Source organism: Neofelis nebulosa, chromosome 2 (assembly GCF_028018385.1).
Source record: "Neofelis nebulosa isolate mNeoNeb1 chromosome 2, mNeoNeb1.pri, whole genome shotgun sequence".
In the NCBI taxonomy this organism is placed as follows: domain Eukaryota; kingdom Metazoa; phylum Chordata; class Mammalia; order Carnivora; family Felidae; genus Neofelis; species Neofelis nebulosa.
In genome coordinates, this window is record NC_080783.1 from 82,704,530 (window position 1) to 82,730,244 (window position 25,715).

The 25,715-nt window shown below is 36.4% G+C and overlaps 1 protein-coding gene and 1 long non-coding RNA gene across 8 annotated transcripts in view; one reads left to right on the top strand and one right to left on the bottom strand.

The window, feature by feature from the left end:
* The window catches only part of MBD5 (methyl-CpG binding domain protein 5), a 445,040-nt gene that overhangs the window by 15,444 nt on the left and 403,881 nt on the right, over positions 1–25,715 (bottom strand). For 6 of the 7 annotated variants that reach the window (XM_058715348.1, XM_058715350.1, XM_058715346.1 and 3 more), the window contains 3 exons: positions 16,422–17,447; positions 14,577–14,788; positions 9,623–10,831 (listed from right to left, as the gene is read on the bottom strand). In XM_058715348.1, the coding sequence (XP_058571331.1) occupies positions 9,623–10,831; positions 14,577–14,788; positions 16,422–17,447 (2,447 nt within the window). The remainder of the gene's footprint in view (positions 1–9,622; positions 10,832–14,576; positions 14,789–16,421; positions 17,448–25,715) is intronic. The other variant, XM_058715352.1, reaches the window with a different exon arrangement.
* LOC131503720 (uncharacterized) lies at positions 17,401–22,914 on the top strand. Its single transcript, XR_009257541.1, has 4 exons — positions 17,401–17,528; positions 19,323–19,359; positions 20,065–20,227; positions 22,822–22,914. It is a non-coding gene; the product is annotated as an uncharacterized LOC131503720 (long non-coding RNA).

Sequence of the window (25,715 nt, forward strand, 5' to 3'; positions counted from 1 at the left end):
CCTCATGGGTAAGACAATAAATACTAAGGAGCAAGGAAATGATTATTAACTTTTCTCTTGAAATCTTCCTGAGTCATGAATATCATTATTAAGTAATTTTTCTTTGACCCCTTCAAATTGAGCACACAGTAATGGGTAACAAAGGGTTTCCTCTCTCAAGTTTGAAAACAGGCATTTCTAACTATTCAGTGAGGAAAACATATAACGAAGACACTTTCCTCTTCACAATTTTGTATTTTGTCCTAAAGGATGCAAATACACACAACTTCATGGGGGACACCCAATTTCTTGGATGCTAGAAAAGGAGACAATTTTGTTCTAACAGCACTTCACAGGAGCCATGAAGGAAAGTGTCTTGTTGAAATAAAAAAGGAAAGGAAAGGAAAGGAAAGGAAAGGAAAGGAAAGGAAAGGAAAGGAAAGGAAAGGAAAGGAAAGGAAAGGAAAGGAAAGGAAAGGAAAGGTGCCTGGATACATTTTCACATTTCATGTTAGAAAAGAGGCTTCATTTTGTATTTACTCACATGAAGAGCATAGGAAAGATATTTCACACATTAATTTATGTAATCTATAGCTAATTCCACAGATATTTAAATAACCTCCTTTGGTAATAGGAAGGAAGCTCTCTTGTAACATAAACTCGTATTAGACACAAGTCGGTGTAGTGAAAGATCTCAGAAGGGAATGATGCAAAGCAACAGAAAGGGGATTCACAGTGAAATAAAGCAAGACACCAACATGAAGACCTACCCCCTTGGTCTTAGTTCCTCAAAGTTAAGTTAAAACTATTTTTTAAACCTCAGTTTTTATTTTTAGTTAAATAAAGAATAAGGGGTAATAAAAACATTTCTTGTGTGTTTATTACAGGAAAGGTACTGTTCTATCATTTAATATGGTAATACTGCAAACTAGTATTATTTTTGTTGTTTTACACATGGGACTCAGTGAATTTAAGTAGCATAGCCAGCATTGAAACTCAGATATGACTCCAAAGCACTCAACCTCTCTCCACCATACCAACTCCAATATACATTGAAGTATACAGTCATTTAAACACCCACTCCCCCACCACAGATATACCAAAAAAATAGATCAAATTAATTTAAATCAATTACATTTTTACAAAAATTTAGATAACACTGCCTAAATTTATCTTTTAAAATTTTTTATGCTTGGATAATTTTCTGGTAATTTTGCTGAACTAATACTCTTCTGTGATTTTTTTTCCCCCATTTAAATTGCCTGTAAGGCTGTAAGGTACTCCATGATGAACTATATTATTTATAAAGGATTCAATGACCTTGACACAGAAAGCAATGATGGTGCTTTCCAAAACTAAATATAAATAAGATACACATCACTGTTTATTTCTGATTTGACAAGATCATACATATCCAGAGGTAAATGTTTGGTTTATTTTGTTTCAGAATTTTAGTACTCTACTGGATCGAGAAATATATGAGGAGCGTACATTGTTTGTAGGGAATTATTCATACACTTATGCAATATTCAAGAAACTGTTTAAAGATACCGCTGTCCCCTAAGATGGTATCGGAGAACAAAATAAATTCAGTTTCTAGTCAAATCGAAATCATATTTAATGATTTAATGAATACTCCCTCATAAATTACTTAGCTAACTTGTAAATGAGGAAAATACTGAGAAATCAAATACATAAATGCAACATTAAAAAGGAAAAACACACAAATATTTTTATAAAACTTACACTGAAGGAGCCAGTAATTCAAGACACTTAATACTTTGATCTGTAATTATAACCTTATGTTCCTGTATAGTCATAAGTCAGAAGTTCCATAAATTATTTAATTCTTATCTTGGTGAGAAATCAAGGGAGGACTTTATAATGTATCTTTCCTCATAATCTGCCCCATATTCTTACTCAAATAAGGATGAAGTGAATAGTAATGACCAACATTGAATAACTCTCTTCACAGATGTCAGTTGAGACTTAGAAAAAATTACCAGATTTTATATGTATTTATAGTTCACATATTACCTCATGTATAAATATATTTTTTGACTCCTAAAATCCTCCTTTCACTCATTCATATTCTTTAGACATCACAATTCTTCAACACAAATAGTTCTATAGCCTGTTTGTTCAGTATGGTTGGAAATATACCCAGAAACATACCCATATACTCTTATAGGGAGGAAGTTTCAGACTTTTCTGAACAAATCTGAATCTCGGTTGCTGTTTTTGTTCATGAGGCACACATTAAAATTTGGTAATTTAATTAAGTTTGATTTGGGGTCAACATGGTAGCATGTAGTGTATCGTAGAGGTAACTTAAATCTACAACAGAGGGAGACACAAACCTTTAAGGGAGCCAAACTGACCCTCTGAAAGTGAGGTGGGGTATATGTTAGAACCTGGATCAAAGATCTTAGATCACTTTTTTTTTTTTTTACGTTTATTCATTTTTGAAAGACAGAGAGCATGAATGGGGGAGGAGCAGAGAGAGAGGGAGACAGAGAATCTAAAGCAGGCAGCACAGAGCCCAATGTGGGGCTCAAACTCACAAACTGTGAGATTATAACCTGAGCTGAAGTCGGACGCTTAAACAACTGAGCCACCCAGGAGCCCCTTAGATCACTTTTGAATAGAGCCAGTTAGGTGGACACAATGTCAAAATTTCCTGCAAGCTTGAAACCTGGTAATGGGATTGCATTTCTTGGTGATTTACTTGGCTCCTACTTAGCGCTGAGGCAAAGCTGTTCCACAAAGGTCAAAGGACAGAGTACAAGCCACATTCCAGATTTCCTAAGACAGACAGGACAGCTGAACTCAAACCCGCTCTTCATTCCTTACATCTCCATCCAAGTTTTACAATGTCCTCAGCTCCTGTTATTGGGGAATGGTATTGTGCACAGAGTACCAAGCTTAGTTTAGGAGACCAGACAGGGTGCCTGGCTTAACTGCCTGTCATGTGTGTTCTTAGGAACGCCACTTTGCTGAGTGTCAGCTCCCTGGCCTGTAAAATGGGGATGGTTGTGCATCTTTATGGGTCATTGAGAGAATCCAAAAAGATAATGAAGACAACGGTGCTTTAAAAACACCAAAGTGTCACTGGTGTCACGTGAAACAGGACCAACCTTTAAACACTTTTAGTAGTTATATATTCATATGTTTACATTAGAAAAATACAAAGAACATTATATCTGTGATTTCACACATATTATATCTTAGACTAAGACTGAAGGAGTTATTTAAAAAGTGGCTTGACTGGTGCCTAGTTCATAATAGGAGTCCAAAAAGCATTTGTTGAATAAATAAATAAAGGAGTAAGTGAATTTGAATAAAGTTTCTAGCTAAGTGGTCATACAGGTAGCATGCAACTTTGGCTGAAGCCTGGGAAATACAGCTCTGAAGCAACAAGCAAATATGAGGCATTTATCAGGTTCATTATTGTCAAACATTTATTAAACAGTAAATATTAAAAAATATCTTCAACCTGAAAAAGTCCTGCTAACCTAAGGGCGATATTTCAGTATTTTTTTTTTAAAGAATGGGAAATAATGATAAAGAAATATTTTGGAGTAAAGAGTTGACTCACCTGTGACAGAAGGATGAATCTAATTTTCCATCAATCGTACTCGTGGAAAAATCCCTAAAGCGAATCCCATTGTTCTTCCAAATGAACTAACCAAATACACATGAACAATTTTTGCCAGTAGCATTATCTGAGGTTGTGTGTGTGCGTGTGTGTGTGTGTGCATGTGTGTTTCCTTTCTTCTTCACTTTGGAAGCAGTGTTTTTAAGTAGTGGAAAAGTATACTACAGGACTAGAATAAATCTATTCTAAATGTACAACAAATTTCACGTTGATCTGCCACACATAAATGGAATTAAATGGTTTGCGTAAGCTCATATTTCTAAAGCAGGACTGTTTAAAAGTTCACATCACAGAAACACGCACTGGCCTCAGACTAACTCTATGAACACTGTCCTGACAAGCTCGAGGACACTGTGTGGGTCTCAGCTATCTGCAAATGGAACTAGGCCTCCTTTCCCTCTTTAACCTTGTTTAGGGAAAAAAGGTTACAAAATCCCACAATTCACTTCAGTGATGTTTACAGTCTCACCCGGGCTTTTACTTTGCTTAGTCTTTTTGCTAATATTCACATTTTTGGTCTTCTCTATTTCTTCATTTTTATTATCCTCCAAATTTTGACCAGGCACTGACTTTGTTAGCCTGGATTTTATCTTGCACAGAACTTTCCCAAAACTATTTTCCTCCCTTTTCAAGGAGATTCTGTTGCTACAGAGTGTTGATGGTCCTGCCACCCCACCAGCCACAACGCAGCCCAAATACTGTGGTTGGTGACTGGGTGCAGAGACAAGGACTCATTTCCAACTGTAGTTAAGAAAATATATAAGGCAAAGGTAATACACAAAGAACACTTTCAACGAGAATAATAGTACTAAAGAATACAAATAGCTAATTCTGATCATCAAGCACAGGAAGCTGGTTCTTCAAAGTAAAACGTTTAAACATCGCAAGAAAACTCAAACTTAAGCTATACATTCCCAAAATGCGACGGTAAGCTGTCTTTATGTTTCACACTGTCAAAATGTGTGTGTGTGTGTGTGTGTGTGTGTGTGTGTGAGAGATAGCCACCTGACATACAGAAAGTGTATTTCCTCAAATAAGTTTAGTTATGAGTTTTAATAATAAATGATGAGTTTTGTGTCATTTGAATGACTATTCAGAGAATTATTTTTATCTCTACCTGCCAAATATAATCATGTGAAAAAAGGCAAAGTGTAATTCTGAAGACAGAACCCTGCCCACTGCTATTAAAAACATGCCTTTATTTGGTCATGTAGTGTGGCACTGAAATGTAGAACTTTTCTGGGTAATCAGGAGGTGTCTCTACCTGTCCACCAACAACCAATGTTCCATTGAAAAGAAACATTATGGTGCCAATCTAGAAATAAATCCTATCCTAAATTTGGCTCAAGGCAGACTACACATTGAATGTAAGAGCAATGACATGAAGACCAACGGGAAATGTTCAAGAAGAGTAAAATTTATGTACTAAAAAAGGAATTTTATTATTTGATTATTACTTTGACAGACAATACTTGTAGGCTAGTTAATGTAAGATCAGAGATGGCAGATGATAATTTCAAAATATAGTTTAGAAAACAGGAGCACTTTTCCCATTTTTAAATAATGACTGAAACAAGTATATAAAGACACCCATTTCCCCCACCCCCGTTTCATAGACTCAAAATGCCTGTACATCATGGTGGAGGTGGAGAGGTGTAATGCCAGCCGAAGCCACTTCCCTTTCCAAGAATTCCCTAATACTGTGCCAAGATCTGGCAGTGCGCCTCTCCGGCTATGATGATGTACTGGAGCCCAGCACTGAGGGCTTATTCTTGGCCACTGAACCTTAAACTGTAAAGGATTTGTGGTTCAGAGAGAAACTTGCATCATTTATTTAGAAAAAGTATAAATATCTTTCAGGCCATACTTCATTACAAACTGGTAACTGAAGGAAAGAATGTAGCAGAGGGTAAGGAGATGAATGCTACTTTCTGAGTGGTGTAATACCAGGCACAGGATATTCTCCAGTGTTGTCACATAGCTTCAGTATTGGGGCAGTATTCTGCAGGGGCGATTCGGTCCAACTTTCCATGGACTGTTAAAAATCTCTACTAATTAAAATTGTTGTATATGTGGGGGTGGGGTAGGAAGGTAAAGGAAGAAAGTCTGAGTTGGTAGTTTTTAGCAACACTGTTGGGAGGGACTTTCAAGCTTTAAAATGCTTCCAAGTAGAACTCATGCTTGAAATGAACAGTTAATAACAACTTGTAATCCGATATGCCAATCTGTATACGATGTGCTGAACTTGATTAACAAATGGTTATAAACTATTTCATCCATTAAACATATATATTATAATCCTCTCACCCTCAACCTGGTTAGTAAATCTTTTATTCATGGATAATGCATAGGTAAACAATAACTAAAGTCAAATTACCACAATTCCACGGTGGTGAAATCCAAATTAATAAGGTTGTCTAACATGAAACAACAACAACAACAACAACAAAACAAAAACAAAAATAAAAAAACCACAAACAAAGAGATGAAAAAAAAATGGGCAAGGAGGCTAATTTTTACTGAGCCTCATTTGAGTGTTGGATAATCTACTTATGGTATCTCATTTAATTCTTAAGACATTATTTTGAGTAGGAACTGATATTCCCACTTGGGGGGTGAGGAGATTGCAGCTTGGGTGATTAATACAGCTACCCAGCATCATTTAGGAAACTGACGACCCTGGGATTAAGCTCATGTGAGAATGCCCAAAGCCTATACCTCTTTCTGCCACACTCTGCTTTCTCTCTAGTTCTCTGTAGACTATGTTTATAGAGTACTTGATGTTTTGAAATAAAACCTCTTAGGAAGCAATCTCAAAAAGTGCTGAACAGTTCTAATGCATTATTAGTAATTGTTACATTTAATATCCCACCAAAGATTAAAAATGCCTTTCTAAGACCATAAACTGACCAGGTCATTTACTATGACAGTTGGCTAAGGTATCAACTTAAGGACAACATGGACATCTCAGCCCTAGGCAGACATCAGTGCTCCAGTCACAGCATTGATCTGTTGGTCCAGAGAGGACCCACACAACCTGAAAACAAGATTGGTGCCCAGCTTAATTACCATAATTTTTTTTCTTTTTACTTTGCTTGCTTCTGAAAAGAATTTGAAGTGGTTTGCTGAGAACAAAGACTGCAACAGAAAATAAATGATAGGTTTGTGGGATGTGGGGGTGGGGAGAGATAAGATAATAAATCTATTCTAACACTTGAGTTAACATACACTTTATCTGGAGGGATCTGACAGAATCTTGGATTAATTTACTTTGGTGGACATGGAAATAGTATGAAAAACTGAGGAGCTAAGAAGGTTTAAAATGATAACGTGTAAGAAAATTGGTTACCTAACCTTTTCTTCTGAGATACTACAAAGATAAACACTAGGGGATGTGGTCCTAACATTCCACATTAGCAAGGTGGAATCAATTAGATTTTCCTATAATAAACAAATTGTTTATGTAGTCAGTCTCTATCTTTCTCTCTTGACTTTATTAAAATGTCAGCCTTTGCTACAGTATATAGAAGGAAACCTAATGCATTGCTTATCTTTTTAAAAGCAGAAATCTGATTATTAATGTACAAGACTTTATTTGTCCAGCATTGCTGAGGACTAAGGGGTTCTATGTAAATAAAATTTACATCATGACTGGTTTGTTCACCGGACTAAGAGTACACATTTTAAAAATGTTTTACTGGAAATCTTTTCAAATAGAATCATGCTTTGTCTTACACAGATATTGAACATAGTTTAATTTTTTCTTGATGAACCAGAATCATCAAGACATCAAGGAAAGGCCATTTGGCTTGAAGTCAGACAGACTTGTGTTTGAAATTTCGCCTTTCCTGGTCTTATACATTGAGAACATTGGCTTTCGGGGGCATCATTAAATAAGCTATGAGGAAGCCCTTCCTTTGTTTTGTGAACTATAGAAGAAAAAACAGTGTTTGTGAAACAGCACTTTGTTTTGTTTTTTTTTAATGTGCAAAAGTGAGGTAGGTCCTGAAAAGACCAGAGATTTTTAAAAATGTTATGTGCCCTAGAGCTTCTAAGGCTGTTATACCTTACTTTTTAATGATAGATAAATATTTCATGCGTTATCATTAATATTTTATTATATGTTTTCAATTTTGCACCTCTAAATATATGCTTTACATTATTTTTTGTGAATCACTAAAAATATTTTTAGCGTATCATGATATCAAGGTTTTCATACTAAGGTTGTCAGAATGCCAATTTACAATGTCAGGCAGTGGGGAAGGACATTTGAATTGACAGAAATGTTATGCTCCCTGTTAGCAATTCATCTATTGCCTATAATAAGGAAGAAGAATCTGGATATTTTAAACACTTACAATAAACATAGTGAGAGAAAACCAGGTGCTTATTCAAATGCAGCAAAATAAATGTTTCTTGGACTCTTAGATAATGATTTTTTTAAAAGTGTATCTCCCCAAACATTAGTGAGCAACTCAGTCCCAGGAGTTTGCAAACACACACTAACCAGAAGATTAGGACCATTGTTTAATGTGAAATGTGTTAAAAGTACATGCCTTTATTCTCCTGAGGACATGAAGAGATATTTAGACAAGGCATTTAGGACAGGAAGAATGTTTCCAGGAAAGGGAGGCCATAATCTTTTTTTTAGCTAAGCCTTTTGTAAAATGGCACCTAAAAAGATGTGGTTTCATTGCACAGAGATTGTAAAACAGTTCAGCGTCTACATTTTAAATTTGTAGCAGTCCATTTATATTATAAAAGCCCAGTTTTGCTGTTTCTAATTACTTTTTGAATAAACTGTCAAAAATATTTAGGTTTATCAACCTAAAGAATGTTTTGTCTGGTCTCAGAGAGATTAGAGAATAAAATGTTTTGTGAACAGGAGTATGGAATTCATTTTCTTATCAAACGTAGAAACATTATGCCCAGAGCATATCCTGACAAGTATATATTAGGCATTATAAGCAACGGGTTTAAGGACCTCCTGGTCATTTGGAGAAAGACAATCTTTTTATTGTGCTGGCAAAAATGTTTTTGGTTTCCTGCCATTAAACCTAAGTGCCAGTGGAAGTTTGAGCAGAGTTGAAAATAGCTTTATATAATATACTCTTTAAGAGAATAATATATATTTGTAAGAGTAATTTTTATTTCCTAAGGAGATGAAAAATTACGTTTCTTCATTACATGTGGGGAATGTGCATAATTATCTCCTCCTGGTCAGATATAAATTTTTCTATCTGCTTTGAACATTCTGCATATTTCTTGCCTCATGAGCAAATTCTACCATTGTGAGAGGGGGTAAAACCCAGAAGACCCCTACTAATTTCTTCTAAATTGAATGGTAGTTTCATGGAGAAGTTTTCATTTAATTTATATGATCAGATTGTGTTAAGTAGAACCAGACTGTGGGGTTAAACATTTCCATATGTTATAAAGGCCCAGAACTTTTCCTGAAAGGAGACACCATTCTGAACACAGACATTACCTGTGGCTTCCAGAAATGGCTGCAATTGCACCCTGGTTTGGCCCTCTCCTCAGCAGTATGTGTCACATGTGAGCACATGGAGGAGACGCTGTCCCCTAGCACTTCCTGTTGCCCTACCTCTGCCACACCCGTGGACTCCAAAGGTCACCAGATTTTTTTCCCAGTCATTGCTACTTGCCTTCATCCTCTGGGTATGGAATGAAGAGTTAGATAAATGCAGGGAAGGAAGGCAGAATTAACAAAACTCTGGAAATCTGGTTTCTAGGTTACAGGCCCTTGTGGAATCTACGAATGCTTCACAACTCACCCCTTGATAGGACATTTTGGTGACTATAACCATCCCCTCTTCATTTTATGCTCCAGAAGTTTGTGAGACCTCAATGAGTCATGAAGAATCCTAATTTCAAATCCAAAGAATCCAAAGTGATGATAACATAAAATAACAATTGACATCTGAGCAAAGGTTAGTATTTGACAATGGATAAAGATTGGTATACCTTCCCTTCCTCAGGGCTTTGTTGACATGAATTGTGAACGTCGTCTTCTCTTACTAATTTTCCAGGCCAAGAAGTGAGTCCTTTGATTTGGCCCCAGACCAAGTCGCCAACATTGAACGTCCTTGGCCTATAATGTATCAACTCATTTGAAGAAGGGGAATCTGGATTCCTTAGGTCATCTTCACTACTAATGCTCTTAGCGTCTGAAGGGCTAGGCACACACCCATTAATGCTTTTGGCATTAAAGTCTCCATTGTAATGGATGTAGTCTTTGACTAGAGAATTTTCCAAACTATTTGAGGAGCTTGGAGATTGCTCCTCTAGGACCAGGTCTTGCCTTGTGGTGCCCAGCAGCTCTCCAAAGCCCCGATTCTGTCGAGGTCTGTTCCCATTAATGTGTGCACATCTTTCCACAGTGTTCTCTAGTCTCTCCTTAAAACTCATCATAGTTCTTTTGTAGTTATTATACCTGAAATTTTCCTCCAGAATTTTATCCCCTTGACAGTTTCTTGGTGGTAACAGTACCGGGTGCTGTTCCCCAGGCAGAAATGGCAGTGTGGAGACATTGTTGGACCTTTCGTGACAAGGACTACTGTGGACATGGCCTGGATGATCTAAGAATTCCTCACACTTCCACCTGTTTCGCTCTCCTCCAGGGCTTTGCTCCCCATCCCACTGTTTTTTGGATGTGTGGCAACTTGCTGACTTGAAATATTCAAACCCATCTCCTTCATTTGAGTTCTTCCCATGGTCCAGATTCCTGGGCAGCCGAGCCCCTCTTGCATTCCTCAGCCTACCATCATGATCGACACTGCCCATGTTTCGTCCATGAATGACTGCACTGACAGCACTGGGGAGACTTAATGGGTCACCAATCGAGGCAGTGAAGGCACTCATGGCACTCAGAGCTGGAATGGGGCTGATCTGAGTTGTACTGTTGACTGCAGTGGTGATGACAGCCTGCACTCCTTTGCTGGCTGCATCAACCACTGCTTTGTAAATGGCATCCACAGAAGCATCGCCTGGGCCGCCCACGATGAGGCCGTCCTTCACCTGCTGACCAAGAGATGAGTCAATCCTTGGCTGCAACTCACAAGATGGATCTTGGAAAGGTGGAAGTGGGGTGTTTGGATTCTCAGGAAGAGCTGTGAGCCCCGGCTGAGTGCTTATTCTTTTGTTTAGGAGAGCTGCATCTTCCTGCATTCTCACCTTGAAGAAACAGACAGGAAGCAATGAGAGAGAGAAAAGTCTTTAAAGACCTCAAAGAGAAAGACCATATTTTTAAGATTTGCCAAAATGCAAACAAACATAACAAGGAAAGAAATATAAAGGAAGAGCAAGGCTCAAACATGAAATAAAAAGTCACTCTGTTTACAAAAGCTTGTGTCCTGATCATATTTGGGTCCCGTTTCTTTGGTTGAAATCATTTCACAGATTTTTTTTTTTTTAGAAGAAATCATCATTACCAAACATTCTTTAGCAAAGTTACAGGTGAGGTGGTTGGACACAAACTGTTTTCAGGTGATGACTCCACCTATTTACCTGTCATTACAGGTTTTGCAACTTGGAATTCAAAGAGAGAAACAAGTCCATCACCAGCACTGCTCGAATTACAAAGGGAACCAAATTTTGAAAAGGATTTCTCACTCACTTATATTTCTACTGAAATACAACGAAGCTCGCTCCCTCTGTCTCTGTCTCTCTCTCTCTCTCTACATATATATATATATATATATATATATATATATATATATATATCATACTCTTTTCATAACAACAAAATGTTTCTGATATGACACTATTTTTGAAGGTTTCGGGTAGAACAGTGACACCTATTCTTCAATCTTACCTGGCTACTGGCTGGGGGACACCCCTCTGCTGTCAACAGTGTCAATGTCTCTCTATAGATGTGACTGTTAATTGGGAAGAAATGAAGGGAGGGAATGCCCACTAGGTAAGAATATGCATGTTCAGGACAGGAAGGATGATGCAGTTTGAAAAAGTCCCCAGGTTATTCTAATTTCACCAACCCCACTTAAGAATTGCTGCTTCAGACCCTTGACACATCAATTTTTCCCCTCAATGATCACTCCCTTCTTGTCTTCACATCCTTTTCCATTAACCAGAACCTGGGATCCATCAGCTTATCAACCACTCTCTTGTTATTCTTCCCCTGTCTACACCTACCAGATAAAATCTCAATCTGGGATCATTTTCACTGCCTGCTTATCTGTATCCACAGTGAGGTTGCTGAGTATCTGTCTAGGAATTCAGGGCGTTCAACTGCAGCTAGGGATTTATTGTTCTCATCAATCCAGTGACCCTCTAGTTAGGTACCATTCTCCTTCACAGCCATTCAAATCTTCATCCACTTCTTGAAGCTGGCTGCTTACCATCTCTAGCACTATTCTTAGCTGATAGCCTTACTTAACAGAGAAAATGGAGTTCATAAGGTTAAGAATTCTCATAGTTCTCATATTCTGCTACTCTCTGCCCCCTGGCAGGACACACTTCTCTGCAACTATCTATGCCCCCAATCCTACCCTGCTTCCCAGCGTAAGGGAGCCCTCTTCTGCTCTCTGAAGGTAAATCCTTCATTTATGCTCTGGATCCCAAGGCACTCCTCAGGGATCTTACCTCATCTGTTATCCCTTGTCTTCCTTATGTTCAATCTTTTCTACTTTTCATTTTTATTTTTCTTTTTCCTTTAGCATACAACCATGTGCATAGCTTCCATATTCTAAAAGTTTGCATTCAACCTACGTCTGTTTCTCTTATGTTCTTCCTAGTCACGTTTTTGAAAGAGTAATCCATACTCTTTAATCCTAACCTTTTCATCCCTCCACCCACTGCAATGTCTTGTGCTCCCATCACCCCACCAAAACTGAATTCCACCATCACTGGTGTTGTCCTAAATCTAGTGGATTCTCTTCAGGCTTTATCTGCTTGTTTCAGATTCTCAGTGACATGGCTGAGCACTTTCTCTTCCCTTCTAAATTTATTTTATTCCACAAGATGTACATGAACATTTTCTCATTGTCAAAATAGACAAAATTTTCTTTATCACTACTCCCCACCCAAATCTGACTTTCCCATCCCACTCTGATCCCATTTCCTTTCTCAGAAGTAATCAGTGCTGGAGAGCATCCTTGCAGATACTTATTTTTAATACATTAAGGTGTTTAGGTGTATAGCTGATTTTCTTTCTTTCCTTCCTTCTTTCACATAAATGGTTTTGTACTTTAGTATTGTTCTATAATACTACAGTATTGAAGTCTTGCAATCTTGTGGATCTTTTCAAATCAGTTATATAAATCTACCTAAACCTTTTAAAGTACTAGAAAGATGGATATACCATAATATATTTAATTATTTCCCTACTGATAGACACTTAAGTGGCTTCTAATTTTTGCCACCACAAATCACATTGTAATGAACATTCTGGCATGTGCCCTTTTGTTCACATTTGAAGATTTCTCTAAAATAGATACAAAGAAGTTGAACTTCTGGGTCATAGGGTATGTATATTTATTTTTTACATTATTTTTGAAAAATGCTTATTTTTGAGACAGAGAGACCATGCACGGGCGCGGGGGTGGGAGTGGGAGAGAGAAAGAGGGAGACAGAGGATCTGAAGTGGGCTCCGTGCTGATAGCAGGGAGCTCAATGCAGGACTCACACTCACAAACCACAAGATCATGACCTGAGCCAAAGTTGAACGCTTAACTGACTGAACCACCCGGGCATCCCAAGGATATGGGATGGTAACCACCCAGGCATACCCAAGGATAGGTATATTTAAAAACCTGATAGGGGCACCTGGGTGGCTCAGTTGGTTAACTGACTGACTCTTGGTTTCAGCTCAGGTCATGATTTCACGGTTTGTGGGTTCAAGCCCCAGGTTGGGCTCTGTGCTGACAGCACTGAGCCTACTTGGTTGGGATTCTCTCTCCCTTTCTCTCTGCCCTTCCCCTGTTGGCTCTCTCTCAAAATAAATAAAAGAAACTTAAAACAAAAACCCTGATAAACTGTCAAGTTACCTCGATTTGTATCAGCATACAATCTGTATCAGCATACAATCAGACCAACAATATCTCTAAAAGTCAGCAAGGAATATCAATCAATCTGATTGACACATGAGTGTTGTAATTTGTATAACTCTGATTACTCTTTTCATATGTTCATTAATAATTTATTTTTCATTTTCTGTTCATATCTATTGCTCATTTTTCTATTATCTATTTCTATTTCTATTATCAATTATCTTTTTTCTTCCTGATTCGTAGGAGCTCTTTTTGTGTAATGAATGTGGATTACTTGCCATTATTATGCAAGTATTTTCTGCCAGGTGCCACTTGTCTTTAACTTTGTTTAAAATGCCCTTGATCATATGGAGATTTTAAAGTTTTATGTATTCAACCTTATTACTTCTTTTCTTTTTGACCTCCTGATTTTGTAACTTACTGAAAGAAACTTCTCTGCCTCAAGATTATTAAAAAAAATCTGTATTTTCTTTTTATATTTATTAAGTGTCATTCTTACCATCTAGATCCTTAATCTATCAGAAATGTATTCAGCTTGTAAAGGTAAAGGAAGGCTATGTGGCTGAAGCCAGGGAGAGTGGTGAGGACAGGACTGGAGAGTCAGGCCAAGTTGCCATGTTAAAGATGTAGATTTCAGTCAGGAGAGCAGTGGAAACCACCAAAGGGTTTAAGAGGATCATATGATCAGTTTTTACTGTCCACTCCAAAAGGACCACTGAGAGGCCTCAGTCAAAATAAAATAACCTTCACACAAAAGACTGGAATGTTTAACAATAGTCATTCTTGGGAAATAATAGTAAGTGGATGTGAGAGGGCACACGACCTCTTTTTTCTGTCTCTTCCCCCCAGTTAAGTATTTTAACAGACCTAGACATTGTTTACTATTTGAATAACCCAGGGAAGGAGAGTACCTGAAAGTTCTGAAACAGACAAGCCATAGGGTTACTGTTAGCCGGGCAAGGAATTGTGGGCTGTCCTTGAAATGCTTGCAGGTTCTGGTACCCCTGGAGAAGTTGCTGCTGCGGCTGCTGATTTGGAGGAAACATCTGATTGTTGTTTAACAGCGACTGCAGATGAGTCAGTTGATGGTTATTCAATGTATTGTTTATTGAGGACATGTCACCTATAGTTTGAAAAACATAAAATGTAAGTCAGTGTGACTCTTCAGAGATCCTATGCCTATCTATGCACCTGAGGATTCCTGAAACAAAAACTGAAAACTGCACTTGGCATGGTCATTCTTTTCTCTTTTTCTCATCAATGTCTTACTAAGTGGTAAACAGAGAGTATTATTATTAATTAATTTTATCTTTCGTAATTAGTTTTTTTACTTTATGTCCTGGAGACACTACTTAGTTTTTGCTCTATCCATTAGCCAATCATTATAGATTGAGCTTCAGTGTTATAAACTCCTTGATATTATTTTTGTTAGAGCACCTAAAACTAAAGGTGGAAATTAATCGTAAAATGTTTTAGTAATCATAAGTATCTGAGCAAATTATTAAAATGAGTGGATCTGATCAGGCCTTGTTAACAAAATTTAGTTCTCATGCCACAGTCATCAATAAATACCACCAAATAAAATCAGATTTGGCCAAGGAATATGTATATTGTTTTTAAGTAAAAGGTTGGTCACCTAAAATTAAAACTGTAAAGAAAGCTAATAATACAAAAGAATTCATTGCCATAATCATTAAAAATGAATATTATTAAATCAGATGGGATTAGTCAACAACTAAGTTCATATTCATAATTCAAAATTAACTTGTTTTAAAATTACATTGAAATTATCTTGAAGACAATGCCATTGAAATTGTCTTGTAACTTGAAATATGTAAACCTGTGATGTATTTTAGGTTATTTAACTATTGATTTTGACACCAAATAGAACTAATAAACTATAGCAACTATTAAACTATAAAATTAGTAAACTATATTCTAAAGGTGTCCATAAAACCTGGAAACATTATTATTAATTTTTAGGTACTGCAGATGCCCTTTTGACAGTGTTATGTGTATGTGCCTCTTTCCAGACTTTCTGGATAGATCTCTGCACTTAATATTACAGCTATCTGCATCAGTCAGTTGGATATACTTGCATTATTTTCTAACTTTTTTGCGATAGAATAATATACGTGAAGGATTTTGTTTTTAAGCCACAAAGTTCTAAGGAATTATACTGGCTGAGGAAATCTAACAGCAGCTATTGAGACTGTCTGTTTCCTTGAACTTGAGCAAAATTTATCTTTGGATGTTTTTATGCCTTGTTTCTTATTTTGCTGGATAAGCATTTACTTTTGTTTATGTAGGGGTCACCTGGAAGAAACACTTCCTCAAACAGTTTCCATCCACAGTGCAGCTGCTCATACTAACCCTGTGATGCCACACCAACTAAAATTCAAATAAGAGTTATTTTTATGATGGGCCTGTGCTTTATTGTTTGGAAAATAAGACTCTACTTGGCTTAAGAGAATGATAGGTAGGTTAAGTTTAAGTGGCATCAGAATTAGAAGATCAGAGAAAGCAGATTAAAATGTTATTCAGTACTGCTAGAATAGGGGAAGAGGAAAAAGTCATTTTCATGTTTGTATAACCATGGGTGTGTGTGGGTGTTATTATATTTAGTTCCTTAAGCAAGCTGTGACATAACAAAAACATTTTTAAAAATAGTGTGACAAAATGGAGTTTTTAAAAAGGAGAAAATAGAATTAGAAAAACGTTTCTTTTGTAAAAATTTGTGAAAAAATTTAACTTACCAAGCAGACCTGTCCCCAGTAGAGGGTTAAGTAGCTGTGGCACCACAGAGTTACTGTTGAGTTTAGCTGGACCAGGTGTATTCCCAGCATTATTAGATATATTCAGCAATGTTTCTGCCATTGACACCACTGCTGTCCCACCAAGTGTTGAGACAGTCAGTGCTGCCACTGCTGATGATGTAGTGGTTGTGGTAGTGGTTGCCTGGGAGGAAGTTGCTATGGAAACCTCTGGATGATTAGCGGTGTTGGCCGATGCTGAGTTCAGGACACCTCCCAACAGCTGGGGATTCAAGGCCATTAATCCTGAGGCCCCAGTGACAGCTGGGAGGAACAGGGGGTTAAAAGTAGTGTCACTGCCTGCAAAGCTCGGTAAAGGGTTCCCCAGGGGGCTGGTTAAAAGGGTCTCAGCTCGGCTGTTCTCTGACTGATTGCTTGGCAAATGGTCTGGTGGGGCTGTCATCTGTGTTAATGAGGGTAAAGGGGTATTTTGCTGTTGCAAAAGATCTGAGATGGTCAGATTGAAAGATGGCAGGGGAAGCATGGCAGCTGCTTGGGCTTGGTTCTGAAGCAGGGCTGCTAAGAGCTGAAAGTGAACAGGCTGCAATACCTGCCCATCCATGTCACCGGAGAGAAAAGCTAAAGCAGCGTTTACATTCGGGTTGAGAAAACCTAAAGGGTGGAGGTTGATCTCAGACTTGCCTTCTCCTGCTGAAGGCTGGAGGATATTTAATAGATTCTGGTTTAGGAGATGCTGTTGATTCACTGGCAAAGAGATAGGTAGAGAACTGAGGAGGCTGGGGTTCAAGGGGTGTGGAAGATGGTTGTTTGAAGTGCTGTTGGATGGAAAATGAAGTGCGTGCTCTTGGCCAACATAAGGAAAATCACTCCCAATAGGCAGCTGACTCTGCAGTGGGTTTCCAGCTGCGGTGGTAACTATGACGCCGTCTTGAAGAACAGATGTTGTCTTTGTGATGGCAGGGTGGCTGGTGCCAGCTATGGCTATGGAGGATGATGGTCCTGAACCGCCTAAAATGAAGAAGAAGAAGAAGAAAAAATACTTATTAATTATGGACGTTAAAGAAGACAACCCCATAAAAATACATTAAGGTATATTTCAATTAATTTGTTACACACCACCTTTGGGAATTTAAATCAGATTAATTGTAATCAGAGATGATTTTGCACTGTTTAATAACACTTAAATTTAACTCTATACTTCCTCATCTACTTTGAAAATAGGTATATTGAAGAAGTTTAGAAATATTAAAAAATATTAAGAAATAGCTAACTATTCTGTCAAATAGCTTGCTTTTCACAAAGTGGACAAGGTGATGAAGATAGGGCAATCTGTGCTGTAGCTGGTAGACAAAGATAACAAGGCTTTATTTTTCAAAATATATTTTCATTTAAGAAAATGTTTTTGGTCTTTATTTATAACACTACCTTCCTTTTAGTGAAAAAAAAAAACCCTAGAATATACATGAGAGTATAAAACAAAATAAAAAATACCTATGGAGATAACTATTAATATTTTAATGTGTAGTTCTGCAGGCTTTTCCCACCTGTATGTATATACATATGCAGACATATATACACATATTACATATTTTAACAAAACTGGAATCATGCTGTTTTGTAACCTCTTTCTTTTATCGATAGGTTTTGACTATCCTTCCATGTTAAGTCGTGTTAACTTTAGAGCCATTTTACTACTATCATGTATGAATATACCAAAATTTAATCAATCTACAGTCATGGATATCTGATTGTTTACAATCTTTTACTGTTGTAAGCAACACTATGGTAAACATTCTTATTAACTCATCTTTGCCAATATGCTCAGTTATTTTCTAAGGATAAATTCTTAAAAGTGGAATTCCAGGGACAAAAGGGTTTACATATTTTTAAAGCTTTGAGTACATATTGTCACACTGCCCTACAGTGAAGTTGATCAATGCACATTCAACTTACATTTTCATAAACAGGGTATGGCAGTGTTCATTTCTCACCAACACTATGTTTTATCATTTAATTTTTTTTTGTCACTGATAGCATAAAGATACTCTGTACTTAGGATTCCTTAAATCAGACCAAATGCCATCACCCAAATAGCATTCTTAATCTTGAAAGTCTTACGCTTCAGACGAAAATTCAAGGAACTTAATATTTAAAAATATAAAATTTCAGTTGCTTATTATAATCGTTTTAGTTGTTCTCAATCCAAGCTGCACAATAGAATTACCTGGAGAACTTCAAACAAACAAATAAACAAAAACAATGCCTGGGCCTTATCCCAGGCTAGTTGAAAGCTCGTCTCTTAGGGTACAGCTTGAGCAGTAGTATCCTTTGAAATCACCCCTGGTGATCCAGCTGCACAAGGGATGGGGTGAGAATCACATTCTGTTGAAAAGGAACCTACAATCATTGTTTTCATAAAAGGTCTTTCCCTAAAGAGAAGCATTATGTAATATATGCATTCATCAACTATTGTTACAGGCTTATGTAACATGTATATGATATAATGAACAACACTAGTGTTACTGAAAATCTAAAATAATCCAAACACTTTACTGCTGTGCTATGCCATCAAAAACTTTATATTTGACCATGTTACCATTGAGACCTTGTATAAATACATATACGCAGAAATGTTTCCATAGTTGTAATAGTACTACAAATTTTATATGCTTCTTGTTTTCTTCTAATGGAATAACACAAGAATTTTTCCTTTTTGGTATATGGACGTTTGCATGAATATTTTTAACCTTGTAGTCTATGGATTGTTCATATTTGTTGACCTATTGTGATAAAGTTTGGTATTTATACTTTTATCATCGTATATAACACAGGGATGAACATCTTCCTGCATATGATACTTTGCTACCTTTGAATTTTCCTTAGGAAAAACTGGCATGATTGTTGTGAGAATCAAAAACAGGTCAGTGACAGGCTTGTAATGTCTAAAAGTCTACACAAATAAACGGGGTTATCATTGTCAGCATTATTATTTACATTAGTAGCTGCGGTTAGTAGTGGTGATGTAGTAATAGTAGTAAGTATAAATCAGTATATCCAACACACCTTATAGAATATCTCTATATTGCATGACTTTGCAATTTTTCCCAGCTGTCATGTCTGTCTTTTTTTTAAGTTTTCAGTGTTTCATTTAAAGAATGAGATTTATAAAAAATCTGTTTAAAAATATATAAATATTTATAAACCTTTATCACAAGACAATGACTATGTGCACAATGAGTAGAGTAAGAACATATCAAATGCTGAAGGAGGCATATGGTATACAATCCTTTAAATGTTAATTCAGCTTTGTAACAAAACAGTCAACACCTTAAGCATTTCATTGCTTCGTAAAGCTTCCTATTTCTGTAAGTGGCAAAAAATGTGCTTTATTTGCATTTTGAAACCATCTTTTTAAACAAGCCAATAACAACTCTTATTTACTGGTAATTGCTATCTGTGGCCATTTTTTCCCGTCTGCTAACCAATAATGACATATTTAAGTGTACAGATCACTGTTCTTTTAACCACAACCAGAGCACATTTTCAAAATACTCTAGCAAGGCATTATAGATGTAGGGTTTCCTTAGAGTTTACCATTATTAATATTTTTGTCTTGTTTTTTAAGACAGAAACATCTACATTTAGGAGCCATTTGGGGACATTATTCTAAAAGTTCTTCATATAAGTATTGAGGAATGACAATAAAGAAAGTATGGTTGCTCTTGAGGAATGACAATAAAGAAAATACTACAAACAAGAAGGTTGTGGACATCCCAAGCTTCTTAAGGGTAATATGTGGATCAAGCCCTATTTTTTATTTTCTCTAACTTTCAACAATGAGCAGGAAGGCTCTGTTAAATAAAAGGATAGAAATGGTGATATAAAACAACCACAAAAACAGCTCCCTGCCCTTTCCTGCAGGAACTCATTGTATAGGAAAAGTGATAAACACACAAATCTCCCTGTCTTTCTTTTTCCTCTTTCGATACACATTTATTGGGAGCTTATATGAATCAGAAATGTTAACGCTCTGTTCACAGAGCTAGTGTAACTATAATGCAATATGCTAAGAGATTTGACGGATATACAACAAAGGGACAATTGGAAAACTAAAGGTGTGAGGGTAAACTAAGCAATGGTAACATTTGATCTGGGATTTGAAACTGGAAAAGGAGATAGAAACAAGGTCATTAGAAAAAAAGAGAAGGCGATAATGAAGTGCATGGAGGATAATAAAGTACATGGAGGTACATATCCTGAAAACAAAGAAACTGACCAAAAATATTGTATGCTGCTTTTCCACACACACCTCCCCTCCCACCATGGTTAAACCTATTGCCTTAGACAAGCAGCACAGAAATTTGAAATTATCTTTCTAAACCATTAAAGGCAAGGATCACTTCTTATTTCTGAGACCTAACATGGTCTCTAACACATGGTTGACATTCCAAAAATGTTGGTTCAATGAATCTATTAAGAACATAAAACCGGCATTCAACGTCTAGAAATCAGAGCTTTTGATGCTGTGTGTGTGGCATGTGTGTATGGGAAGTAAGGGAGAGGATACCATCCATTTGTGGATAAAGTAAAAACTGATTTCAGTATTGGTCCAAAGCCAGGAGGTCAGGGACAGGAAAGGAGATGGTTGGAAGGTGACAAGTTACTTTAGACTCTCACGTGGTCCAGGGAGTTAAAATCACCTTACAGAGGAAGAGGCACATTCCAAAGTATTCTGAGTTAGTTCTTAAAGTCACTCAGAAATGCTTGGGGTCATCCAAAGAAGACCCTGAATTTTTATATCTGGAGTGAAATTGGAGATTGCTTATTTCTGAGCTGCTTAATCTGCTTAATAGGCACTCTCTGGCAAACCTACTTCACAGTTCTGCATAAAAACCATATGGTCTCTGGAAGCACATGGAAAAAAAATGTTTTCTTAAAGATGAATTTTTTTTTTCCCAGCCAAGATGTTTTGTACTTAAACTAATGAAAGGGACAGTTACTAAGTTCTTTTAAAAAGCAAACTATTCACTAAACAATAAACAGTTAAATAGCCAAATGGCATCTGGAGCCTGGAACAAGTTAGTAAGTTGGAGAAGTCCTTTAACTGAAAAAAAAAGATTATTTCACACCAGCCAGCAGCACCATGAACTGGCACAAATTCTTTTTCTCATTGTCTCTGTTGCTTTTAATGAAGTAGGAGATGAGACTGAAAAGTCACCCAAATAAACTTTCCTGGAGTGAGGTCATGTGCCTAGACACCCAATCAGAGATTGAGATAAACTGGGACAATCAGGAATTGACACTGTTAACCTTCCCAGTGGGGTAGATTTCCAGATGTAAACAGTACTCTTTGTATACACATATGATTTATGACGTGTGTGAGTGTATGTATATGTGCGTGTACACACAGAAGTAGCACCAGTAAAATTTTTAAAGGTTTTTAAAGGATATTTTCCTATTATTACTAGTTTCATTCTTGAGATGTTTTTTCTGCTTCATTTAATTTTTTTTTTTTTTTTGCTTTTTAGAACAAAGGTAATATCTACCGCTTTAGATTTATTTCTCTTGTCACCAATATTCTTTAAGGAAAGTCATTGTTTACATTATGCTAAACTCTTCTATGGTCGGCTCTTAAGTATTAATATTATTGTACATGTCTTTGTATGCACACAAGAGATGGCATAAAACTTATACCAAATGGACCAATAAAGGGCTTTTAAAATGTCATTATACCCATTTGATCTATATCCCCAATTTTGAATAAACACTACTTTATGCTAGAAAATTTTTTCAAAGTTAATATGCCCAAATACTGATTTTTATCTATAAAAATTTAAGAGCCTAAGAGATGATTCATATAAAAGATATGCCTTCACCATTTGACCTTTATAATTTGCTTTGGCAAGTGTACTTTAAATGCAAACAAGGTCAATGGTAATCCTTAATAAAAATGAATGCTTGTAGAAACAAGAGGAAACATCATGCCCTAGTGAGTCTAATAAAATATAATTCACTTTTCAATCCTATGGAAATAGTAAAATTTTTTCCTCTATACTTAAAGGATTAATTTAAAAAATAAATAGAAAGATAACTTGTATGAAAAGTCTAGATCTTCCAACAAGACATTATTTTCCCAAGCCTTAGTAATTGCATTGTATATGTTTTTATAAAAATATATCAATTTCTATCTTTGTGCTTTGGATCCTGATGTAAATTCCTAGCATTCTTTTAGCAGAAGTAGGCAGGAAGACCTAGGGACTGGTGGCTATTTGCTCTGTAAAAGGAAGGGAGGGAGGGGGACCCCAAACCAAAGCATTTAGAGAAGAATTGGGGGTAAGGGATCAATGGCAGTGTCTAATGAAATGCTCTCTGTCCTTAACAGGGCCAACCTGGTGGGGAGGAAGAAAAGAAGTGGAAAGGATGCTTGAATACTAGAATATGAAGTTTGAGTCATGACTGTATCAAGATCAGTCTTGTGGTGGTAATGGTGTCAGGCAAAGAAAAAAAAAAAAGTGAATTTGTGTGTGTGTGTGTGTGTGTGTGTAACTGATCATTTGTTTCCTTAACACAGAATTACTCTTAAACTGTTGGAGTAAATGCAAAAATGCTTGAGATGTTTCAAGTAACAAAGTTTTGGTTTATTTTTAGAAATGCTTTTTATCACATGATAAAAATTTTTATTGTAAGGAAACTAATTTTGAGAAAAGAGGTTAAATCCCTTGCTTGGTGGGATTTCTGCTCTCTGAATATGAGTGTAGAGTAACACTTAAAATGTTTCAATATTCCATTCAGAAGTTTTATCTCCTTATTTTGTTTAATGAGCAGAGTAAACTGAGTTTCTAAGTTATAAATACAGTTAACTTTGTGTCCTTCCATTGTATACTACTTTATCTGCAGTGCTAAAACAGTGCTTAGCACATACTAGGTGCTCAATAAATATTTGTTGAGTTAATTACCTCATGAATATTCTAAGACAGTTTAGACCTATTTGGGGCTGCAAAACCAACTTAGTGTGCCCCAACCAGTATATTTTGATAAATGAAATAGAAAAACAAAAGAATACATTGTATATCTAGGGCACTATTTTGTGCAAACTGTTTCTGCTAATTTATATATATGAGTGCTAGGTCATGTTAGTAGGTGATAAAATCATTTCAGTGGGCCATGACTGTCTTAGAGAAAAAAAAAAAAAAGAAAGAAATAGAATAAGACAGGATAAGATAGCATGGGATCAAAAAGATCAGAGTGCATCACATATAATTGTTTTATTTTTGGAAACTTTTGTTATAAATTAAAAACATATATCTAGTGGATTATAATGCAAGTTAATTTCTTACTGTAGGAAGGAAGAAGTACCAAAAGGCTGAAAACATTGCTTTAGAGTCAGGCCTCTGAGTTGCTCAACTTTGTGGGGAGTGGTTTGTGGAGCTGTGCTCCAGGAAGCATGTTTGTCAGAAGAGGTGTCCCTGTGGAGTTGTAGAGCACAGGAGCTCTGCCCTAGGTTATCTATGATAAATACTCTCCCTTGTACCTGTACCCATGGGTCTTGGACAGATATTTTGAAATTTCCTGGACTAGCTCTCACCGAGGAGTAGCTCAGCAACTCCTTCACACTTCTGTTGTTCCATTTTTAATCTGTAGAAAGGTGAGCTGTTACTTTGAATTTGCAAGTATAATTCTTACAAAATAACTTTTAGTCTACTCTTTGCTTGACTGGCATTAATGCTGTTTGATGTAAGTTCCTATAAAGGAAGAGCACTAAGATTTATCTAGTACTACATGCATGTGGAAATGAAATCTATTTTGATGATACCCCAGGAATATTTTTAAGCATTATTTTTAATGAGTCAAATTTGTGTAGAGTGAACATCACTGCCTAGAACTGGGTACTTTTAGAAGCTGCATCAGTGTTTTCAGACCACTTGATTTTAGTAAACAATAGCTTAGGCATGTCCTAGAGAACTGAAGGATTTCTAGTGACTTCATAAGTGAGTTTAGTGTATTGCAATGGAATAAAATTCTCCCAATTTGCACACTGGGACAATTTATTTCTTGAAAGGTACAAAATAGATCATTGAATCAGCAAACATATCACACCACTCTGAGTTCTGTCTTCACCTTTGATTATACAGACTCAATGTCTAAAGTCAAACATATTTTAAGTCCTTCTTTTGTACACAAGGAAACATTAAGCCTCGAATATGTAAACAAACAAGTGGTGTAACCCTGATAATAGGAAACCTTCTTAAACAGCAAGACATTGTTGTAAAAATATCTTACAGCAAAGAAGAAATGGCTCATTTTGCAAAAACTTAACTGAAAGAACAGACGTAGATTTTTATCACACAATCAAGAATTTAATAGAGTTTTGGTATTGGCTAAAAAACAAAGCAGAAGGCAACTTTTAACCTAGAAGCCTTGTGCATCAGAGGAGGGATAAATTCTAGGCATTTAATGTTTGGTTGCAAATACTGTCAATAGCAACTATTAGTAATTCATTCACAACCTTAAAGGAGCCTTTGCCCTTCTTCACTCTACATTAGTCTCTGTAAGACTAGAAGATTATTTCCACACATTATTTCCAACGTCACGTATCCTGAGAGGGCTAATAACTTACATAGTACAATCCATCCGTGAACATTTTTATCCCATATTCTCTTTGCACCTGTAACTTCAAAGGTAGGGAATGACAGTTTCCCTTTATTTTCTTTACTGGCATGTTCTGAGAATAAATAAATACATAGAACATAACACCAAGCTCATTGTTTTGCAGTCTTTTACCTAAAGTGTTCTTTTGTGGTCTCTATTTCATTTTCTTATACCTACCATATCAATGGCTGTACTGAGTTTCAATCACATGCTTTTTGTGCTGAAAGAAAAAACACTTTCTTTTCCAGAGTTTTTAAAAAATATATATAAATATCCGTGAACATATATTTATTCATAGGTTTATTTATATTCTTGTTAGTCAGTGTATCTCTTTAAGAGGTAAGGCAAATAAATGAATTATTTTCTCTTCTGGTACAAACTCATACTCTTCCTCTTCAGAGGATTCTATTTTCCTGTGTTTAGAAGAGTTGATTAAATGTTTTTTACTAGAAAAAAAAGAGAATATAAAAGGGGTTTTGAAGTGAAAAAGTTGTATTTAATGACTATCACATTGGAGAAGGTAAGGTTGTTATTAAGTTGGTTAGCAGAGTAGTCCCAATCTTTTTGCTTCTTCGAAATTGTGAAAAACCACAGGGCTACGGAAGGGATAAGCTGTCCCAGGGACAC